The following is a 10094-nucleotide window of genomic DNA, read 5'->3' on the forward strand; positions in this document are numbered from 1 at the left end:
TTTCGAATTTTCCAAGTCGTATTAAATCTCGTGTAAAAGAAAGTGATATTCTTCTGGTAGCATTTTCCACCTGTACTAGGAAAGAACCTTGACGTGGGATAAGAACTTAGTACTATCCACTTTACTTCAATACAACTCGTGGAGGAGAGCATTAAAAGTTCGGCCCGTCTGACTTGTTTATTTTAAGATTTGTAAGTTTATTTAAAGGCGTGCCACATTTTTGCTTTGAGTAAGTGTGTCTTTTTGTATTCTCTTCTCTTAGACATCGTTCAGATGTAAACCACAAAGCTATTTGTGTTCTGATTGTCATGTAGCAGAACACAATACATTGAGTAATCAACCACAACAATCGATTTATTTAATCATTGTCCCCAAGTACATGAGAATAACTTGTCTTCAACTAAGCGATTAGATACAACTAGCTATGAGCTCATTTCGGGAACTACTAAAAAACAAAGACATTGTGGAACATATTTTCCAATACCTGCATTTAGAGGAGCAAATTAAGTGTTTAAATGTATGTAAATTATGGCGCCGAGTTATCGTCAAATCGTTGTGGATGAAAAAATTTCGTTATTTGAATGTCTTTAAAACACCGTACGTTACAATTATAACGAACACACGATCCGATCGATCGAATACAGAAATTATCGATAGAAAATTAGAAAAGTTAATTGAATATAAAACGGCTTTGAAAGGTGATGAGTGCAACATTTTTCTCGAAGAAGTTGCCCCAGTGGTGCGGAACTTACGCTTATATTCTGAATATCTAAGCTATCAACAGAAGCTCGGTGTATCGTTTCAAAATGTTCAATTATTTTGCAATCTCCGTTACATATGTTATAAACGTCTGATTGTATCGAATGGCCAGTTAAAGCTGTTGGTTTCCAGCTGTATGCAGTTACAAAAATTGGAGTTTATTGAGTGCACCTGTAGGCAGTTGTCTGTTCTAATACCTGGTATAAATTTAGCTATTGAACACCTTGAAAAATTGCCCTTTTTGCGAGAGCTTGTGGTACAATGCGAGGAAGATACGGTCCAACCGGAAATTGAGTGTACAACTTTGCACCGAACGCTTTCGAAGCTCCGCTTGAGAACTTTGATTTTAAAAAATTTTAAAATTATTGATAATGGTGCCGATACCGTGCGCATTACGCACGGAGACAGTGTCATGGTCTTAAATGTTGGGATTATTTCATTGGACTTTTGGCCCGATTTTAAACATCACCTTAAAGACTTTTCAAATCTAATCGATCTCACCATCAATGTTTTGAATTGCAATACTGTGGTAAATTCATCGGTGCTGGAACTGGTGGCCCTTCGTTGCAAGAAACTGCAAAGGTTGTCTTTGGAGAATTGTGATTTTTTCGTAGAAGATTTTAGCGTTATGAAAAGCTTAAGGCATTTGTCTCTTCTCAATTGTGGCGGATTCACAGCAGATAATCTACAACAGGTGCTGGGTGAACTCTCGTTGATATCATTCTCCTTACATCACACACGCATATTGGGAACAGTAATCGATATTCGAATTTCAGCCACACTACAGGAGCTGGAAATAAACACCATTTATTTTAATGAAATTTCCGATATTCTACAAATGTCTGTGGGCCCTATGGAAAATCTATTGATTCTTAAATGGTTAAATGGCAATGTGAATGATGATTGGATAAATGATAAATGTCCAAACTTACGAGTCCTTCACATACCGAATTATCAAATGATACGTCATAAAATTCTGAAAATGTCTACTTTGCGAGAATTGTCATTTTCTTCGTGCAAGGGATTTTCTTGGCGTTTCTTTTTGCTGTTGATAAGGAACCTGACATTGAAAAGTTTCTCTCTGCGGACATTTGATATTATAGAAGATGGCTCAGATGTGCCAACACATGCATACGGCATTCACAGCACATTGGAAAGTATTTTTATACCTCATCATATTTTTAAGACGGCTCAAGAATTCTGGATGGATTTGTTAGCGTTAAATAGACAAATGAGAATTATCTTTTACGGAGAATATTGGGATATGTTCAGTCCCATGTTTTTGCGAAGCCTTTTGAGGTATCCTGTGATGGAGAATTCGTTGAAACAATTTCGTATTTGTGGATTTCTTGTGGGTAAGTGAAATTATTTAAGTAAGAAATAAAAAAGTATTAGTCGGCTTTGCCGACAGAGATATACCGTCAGTCTGTCTGAATTGATACTCTTTTTATACCCTCCACCATATGGAGGATATAATTAAATTTGTCATTCCGTTTGTAACACATCGAAATATTCGTCGGAGACCCTATAAAGTATATATATTATTGATCAGCATAAAATTCTATGTCGATTTGACCATGTCCGTCTGTCCGTCCGTCCGTCTGTCTGTTGAAATCAAGATACAGCTCACAATTTTAAAGATAGAGAGTCAAAATTTGGTACAGAAGTTTTTATTACTTGCAGGATGGTTGGTATTGAAAATGGGATATATCGGTCCATGTTTTGATATAGCCCCCATAGAACGGTACCTCCCGATTTTCGGTATTTTTAAAGTTTTAGCTTCATTATCCTACCAAAATGGTTGAAATTTGGTACGTAGTCTTCTTTAGGGGTACAAAACTTCCCCCAGAATTTTGTCGGTATTTTTAATGTTTTAGCTTCATTTTCCTACCAAAATGGCTGAAATTTGGTACGTAGTCTTCTTTAGGGGTATAAAACTTTCCCCCAGAATTCTGTCGGTATCGGTCCACACCTTCATATAGCCCCCATAGAAAGGTACCTCCCGATTTTCGGTATTTTGAAGGTTTTAGCTTCATTATCACACCGAAATGGCTGACATTTGGTACTTAGTCTACGTTGGTGGTATCGGACCAACGAACTTTGTCGGTATCGGTCCATGGCTTCATATAGCCCCCATGGAAAGCTACCTCCCGATTTTCGGTATTTTGAACGTTTTGGCCTCAATATTCCACCGAAATGGCTGAAATTTGGTATTTAGACTTCGTTGGGGGTACTCAAACTTCCCCTTTAAATTTGTCGGTATAGGTCCACGCCTTCATATAGCCCCCATGGAAAAGTACCTCCTGATATTTCGTATTTTGAAGGTTGTGTCTTCAATATTCCACCAAAATGGCTGAAATTTGGTATTTAGTCTTCAATGTCATATAAAACTGTTCGCCAGAAATATGTCTGTACAGGTCCACGCTTTCATATTGCCCCATTTCTGACTAAAATTCGTCGGTATAGGTCCACGTTTCGATATAGCCCCCATAGAACGGTACCTCCGGATTTTCGTAATACGGAGGATTGTGACGTCAATATCCAACCGAAATGGCAGAAATTCGTTATTTCGTCTTCCAAGAGTTATAAAATATTCCAGAAGAGTATTATCAGTATAGGTCCACGTCTTCCTATATCCCCATAGACGCTTACTTCTTGATTTTCGGTATTTTTTTAGTTTTAGCCACATTGTCTTACCGAAATATAGGAAATTTGGTATTTAGTCTTCTTTGAGCCTAAAAACTTTCCGTCAGAAATTTGTCGGTATAGATCGACGTTTTGAAATAGCCCCCATAGATAGAATGGTGCCTCACATTGTTTTACCGAAATTTCTGAAATTTAGTATTAAGTCTCCATTTTACTTCAATACAACTTGAGGTGGAGGGTATAACAAGTTCGGCCCGTTCTTACTTGTTTCCCTAAAGAATTATGTATTTAAGAGATTTTTGGAATTTTGGACATATGAACATGCCGACACAAAAAAAGATTAGGATTAAAGCTCATTAATGTTGCGGAGGAGGTATCTGAAGGAATGGACCGACATAGTAAATTTTGGATGTGGGTCTTATTTTGAGAGTCATTCCTTTCAATATATATCTATCCCACCAGTCATTTCAGTTGGTCTCCGTAAAATTAAGAGCTTTTGGACAATTATTTCAGCAAGCATGGACTTGTCCACAAACATAATATAGCTGTAAACAGGACTAGAAAGAATACCTTCGGTAAAAATTTCCAAAGGATCCTCGAACAAACCTTAAACTGCACTTAAACAAAAATGTTTAACTTTTGTGAGGTACCCTACGGAGTGGACAAAATCGGTGCACTTTTCGAACTTATACTAAGTTTGGACAAAATCGGTGCACTTTTCGAACGTATACTAAGTTTGGACAAAATATTGCGTGATTCAAAGTTTAGACCTTATCGGTTGCTCCGTTTGTGATATATCAGGCGTGTCATGTTAGCAAATATTTTTGAACTTAGTAGGGTACCTCGAACTTTTTCTAAGCCTTGCAGAAATATAACGATGTGCAAAGTTTGCAACAACACAGTATTCAGTTCGATAATTGTCGTGCGGACCACCCTCTACATTTGGTGTAGGAAGGAGTTTTGTTAGCTTTCAGATAATTTTTTCAGGAAGTATGTACTTGCCCCTGAAAAAACTTTTACTGACGTAATGGGGGCAGCGAATACAGGTTGTTGTAACAAAAATCAAAGCGACACGAGAACAGGACTTAAAATGCATTTTTCCGAAAATTTGTATTGGAGTTCGGGTAACTTCCGGACTGGATCGATATAGTCAATATTCGAACATGATCTATATCTGATAAAAAAATAATAATGAAACAATTAAGAGACGGCTACCGGCGAACGGGCTCGACCATGTAATACCCTACACCACTTCCTCCGGGCACTATTTTTCCCAGAAATTTATTTTATGTGATTGCGACACATCATTACCAAAGACATTATAACTTGCTTTCGGCGATTTTTGTCGAACACGGTGCTCCTGAACTAACTTTGAATGAAAGTTGCTTACACCTAGGAAGTATTTGCGGATTTTGAAACTACAGTGTTCATAGATGAAAAAAAATAATAATAATAATAATAATAATAATAATAATAATAATAATAATAATAATAATAATAATAATAATAATAATAATAATAATAATAATAATAATAATAATAATAATAATAATAATAATAATAATAATAATAATAATAATAATAATAATAATATTCAATCGGTAGGGAACCTTATATGGGGCTATAGGAAAGTGAAAATCAGTACGTACAGTTATATAGTGGCCTATACCTAAATATGCACATATGTTGCCGCTTTTTAGTGGAGATATTTTGTGACCACTGGAAACCCCAAACGTGAAATTTCAGATACTTCGGTAAAAAAATGTAGTTAAAATCCAAAAAATACCGAAAATCGGGAGGTACCGTTATATAGGGGCTCTACCAAAACATGAACCTATGTTAACAGTTTTTGGTGGAGATATTTTGTGATTACTAGGAACCTCAACTGTCAAATTACAGGTAGTTCGGTCAAAAATTTTAGCTGATTTCCTTAAAATACCGATAATCGGGAGGTACCATTATATGGGGGCTATACCAAAACATGGACCTATGTTGGCGGTTTTTGGTGGAGATGTTTTCTGACCACTGGGAACCCCAAACGTGAAATTACAGGTAGTTCGGTCAAAAAATGTAGTTAAAATTCACAAAATACCGAAAATCGGGAGGTACCGTTATATCAAAAAGTGGTCCGATATAGCCCATCTTCGAACTTGACCTGACTATGGAAAAAGACGCTCGAGTGCATAAATATAGCACCCTAGATCAATTATTGCGAACGTTAGAGTGCTTACAACAGACGGACAGACAGACGGACGGACATGGCTAAATCGTCTTAGAATTTTATGGTCGCAAATGATTAGTTCCATGTGTTACAAACAGAAAAACAATCTTAATATACCCTCCATACTTTGGTGGAGGGTATAAAAAGCGCCGGAGGGCTTTTCAAATAAATTGCGGTTGGGTTTTTTAGGGGTTCACGAGTTTACTTGGAAACCACAAGTCCTATGGAAATGGGACTAAAGAAAATGTTGTAGCAGTGAAAATTCTCAAAAATTTCAAAACTGCGTACAGCATTGTAATTTGCACAATATTAAATAACAAATGGGAATTTCTCAATCATGATTGAAAAACTTGTCTATCATGATAGAGACATTTTATAGCATGGAAGGTAAACCAAAACGATAATGGAATCTTTTATGTTTGACAGTAGTTCTTTTATCTAACCGTTGTATTGATATAATTTTCATCAATGGAAAGGTCAAGAGTTGCTTTTCAAGTTTAACGTTCCTAATTTTTAGAAATATGCCCCACAGAATTTAAAATATGCACCAAAATATATTTAGATATTTTTCAGACAACAAATTATGGTCAATTACAAATTCACCAGCTAAATATCATTGTCCAAAGTTATTGGCATTTTCCTTGACAAAACCTCTTACCTCGTGCAAAAAATGGTCAGTATTGAACTATAACTTGATTAAGTTTACTTTTCCCACAATTAAAGCTGTGTGATCTCTGTATATATTAGGGTGTAAGTCATTTTCTGTCCATGTACTAAGGTTTCACACTGGAATTGGTTTTTGTAATTTGTTTTTTGTATTATCACTAAGTAGATAACAGCGAGGTAAACCTAAGTGATTGGTATACATATACACTCCGGTTCATCTGAATAGAACCAACCAATATTTTCCTTACAAATACAGTTATATCTGACGATGGGAAAGGTATTGTAAATTATATTTTTGTGGACATGTAGAGTATATAGTAGCCGATATTTTAAATACCGAACATGTTTCACATATGCGTTATAACGGTACCTTTTACACCCTTTATGGAAAAATGCGAAATTATATTAGCATGTTTTAATGGTTCACCAGGATAGAACCACCCTAAGAATTTACACAAATCCTTTATCAGATGTGGTAAACTTTAACAAAAAACTATTTATAATTATAAATAAATACCGTGAGTGTTGATTGCCAACACATATTGTGCAAAAAATTTACATTAGGGTCTTGGAATTTGATGAAAATAGATGCTTAGAGCTCCAAAAAATATTCTTGTAAAGAAATTGGTAGAAACAATTTATAAAGTCAACATTTTATAATGAATTATCTTCAAAATTTTCTAGACAATAATAAAATTACAAAAAAGTCACATTTGATAGGTTTATGAGTCCGAAACAAAGGAAATTTGGTAAAGATAACTCAAATTTCTACCTTTCCAATCCAAAAAATGATATTTTATCTCAAGAAAGTGATTGCAAATCGATGGGTTCCACCCAGTTTCGTTAGCTGTGGACATCTACAGGCCCAAAAAATAAAGAAAATCCCATCGCCGAACCCTTCATGTCAACATCAAGGACTTTGATTAAGAAGATATCGTATTGTATGAAAAGCACAGAAACATAGGCGCTGTTTATTGTGTAATAACGGATCAGAAATACTTTTCGGTACTTATACCATGAGAAAAAGATGTAGGAACACCATAACCATCAAAATTAAACCCTTTCCTTTTGTAAAAATTAACGTCTGCCGTCCCCTATCGCTAAATTTTTCTCCACATCAAATGTCTTAGAACCTTTTGAAATTCCAAGGACTTGATGGTGACATGGATCGTTCGGCGGCGGGATTTTCTTTATTTTTTGGACCTATAGATGTCCACAGCCAACGAAACTGTGTGGAACCCATCGATTTGCATTCACTTTCCTGAGATAAAATATCAATTTTTGGATTGGAAAGGATTGAGTTATCTTTACCATATTTCTTCTGTTTCGGATACATAAACCTATCAAATGTGACTTGTTTGTAATTTTATAGTAGTCTTGAAAATTTGGAACATAATTCAGTATAAAATTTTGACTTTGTAAATTGTTGCTATCGATATCTTCATATGAATATTTTTGGAGCGCTAAGCATCGATTCATTCGATTCAAATTCCAAGACCCTAATACAAATTTTTTGCACAATATTTGTTGGCAATCAACACTCACGGCCTTTATTTATAGCTGTGTTCCAGAACTAAAAAGTTTTTACAATTTTTACGACTTTTACACATTTTAATAGAAAAAGCGTTCCCGTACACAAAAAAGTTGTAAAATGTTCACTTCTCTTTAAACAAAAATGGCGCTGAATGACGTTCTCTTTAAAAAAAAAACTTTTTACACTACAAATTTGGGCGAGTAAAAAAATAGTAACATGGTTGCCGGCGTCTGATTGGCTGATACGCCGACTTTGAAATTTGTTCCAGTTTTTTTGACGTATTTTCCATTTTTCCGTTCCCGAACTATTTCAAAAAACTTGTGTGTGAGAAAAAATTTTTTGCAGTTCTCTCTTTTACGAGTTTTACCATTAAAAAGTACGGGAACGAAGCTTGTAATTATAAATAGTTTTTTGGAAAGGAAAGGACTGACAAAGGATTTGAGTAAATTCTAAGGGTGGTTCTATCCTGGTGAACCATTAAAACATGCTAATATTTTGACATATTTTCATAAAGCGAGTAAAAAGTACCATTCTAACACATATGTGAAACATGTTAGGTATTGAAAATATCGGCTACTATATACTCTACATGTCCACAAAAATATAATTTACAATTCCTCTCCTACCGTCAGATATAACTGTATTTGTAGGCAAAGATTGGTTGGCTCTATTCAGATGAACCGGAATGTATTTAATACATTTTAGATGGTGGAATTTATTTTCGGAGTCGACTCCGGAGTTTGAGAGCGCTTTGAAATTCCCAGAGTTCAGAAAACTTTTCCAACCAAAACTTTCTACATAAGTCCATATTTTGGTATAGGATCCATATAACGATATCTCCCGATTTAAGGTATTTTGAAGGATTTGCTATATTTTTTGACTGACATAAATTTTTTTTTCTAAATTTTCGGGAAAATGTTGACCCCGTATAAGATTAATTGTTCCTAATAGTTACAAAATTCCTCCATGTAACGGTTATTTTCAAGCTTTTAACTGACCGAATTAGCTAAAATTGGCTATTTAGGGTTCTCAGTGGCCAAAGAACTTCTTCACCTAAATTGTGGGAATTGCTACTTTCGTAGCAGAAACAAAACTAATTATTCCATATTAGTTCAGAAAATTTCATGGTGTAGGGTATAAAACTTCGGCCCACTTTTTTACTTGTTAACGTTCGGTTATGTCATGAAGTATGAATAGGTCACAATAGGTCGTTCTAAACAGGACCACCTCATGTAAACATTTTCAAACTATCCTCGAACAGCCCTTAGAGTGTTCTTAAGAGAAAATGTATTCATACTTAAAACTGCCTCAAAATCTATAATCGGATAGAGTTAATTGCATGATTTTATTATTTTGCGTGTACCGAATCATCTCATGCAATGTGGGTGCCACCGTATTGCAATGGTATGTACACCAGCCTTTCACGTTGAAGGCGGTGAGTTCGATTCTCCGGCTAGGTTGGATTCTCCGGCCATTTTCTGAGTATTTCAGCCATGTAAAACTTCTGTACAAGTGGTGTCTTAGGACACGCCGTTCGGTCTCGGCGATAAACTGTAGGTCCCATATCATTGAGATTAATATGAATCGACGTGCACTCATTGATATCGAGAAGTCTCCCTTGTCCCTTCGAGGATTTTTGTGGAACAATTATTATTATTACTATCCAATGTGCATGTGAAGGTTAGCAACAGAAATAGGAGAGTTTATAATTTCTAATGACAACACATTTATAGTTTCATGCCGTATATTACAGTGGCTCTATAATTTCTTTAAACTTTTACTTTAATTCTAAGAATTTCTGCATTTCAAACAAACCATTTTTTGTGTTTTAATTTTTTTCTTTTTTTTTCATTGTAGATATTGAGGATCTTAAAAATGCATGGGACGATACACTGCATGATTTGAATATGAAAATAAGTCATTATCGATCAAGAAATTTGAAAATAACAATGGAATTATAAAGAATAAAAATTTATTTTGCTAATTTGTTTATGTCTATCATTTTATTTATTTATTCAGCTATATTTATTTCCTATCCGACTACAAATCCGAGAGTTGTGTGTTCAACGCTTGTCTTCGCCAAACATCTTTTGTTAGCAAAATTACGAAGAGCTGTTGGTGCACATGTAAGCGTTTATACAACTCTTATTATTCGTACGCGTGGCAAAGTGTGGCTGCAAATCAGAAGTTTGCATGTGCAAATCCAGCAGAGAGTAAAATAAAAATGGGAAGTATTTTGAAATTGAACATAACTTCACCTCAATTGTT

The 10094-nt window shown here is 35.1% G+C and overlaps 1 protein-coding gene across 1 annotated transcript; it reads left to right on the top strand.

Moving 5' to 3' along the window:
- The first annotated feature begins 364 nt into the window (after positions 1-364).
- LOC141401801 (uncharacterized) lies at positions 365-9807 on the top strand. Its single transcript, XM_073982304.1, has 2 exons — positions 365-2114; positions 9684-9807. Exons 1-2 carry the CDS (start codon positions 425-427, stop codon positions 9785-9787), a joined length of 1794 nt encoding a protein of 597 aa, XP_073838405.1. The 5' UTR covers positions 365-424; the 3' UTR covers positions 9788-9807.
- Positions 9808-10094: the final 287 nt, after the last annotated feature.

This window comes from Musca autumnalis, unplaced genomic scaffold (assembly GCF_047663935.1).
Source record: "Musca autumnalis isolate F117 unplaced genomic scaffold, ASM4766393v1 scaffold_4, whole genome shotgun sequence".
Lineage (NCBI taxonomy): Eukaryota > Metazoa > Arthropoda > Insecta > Diptera > Muscidae > Musca > Musca autumnalis.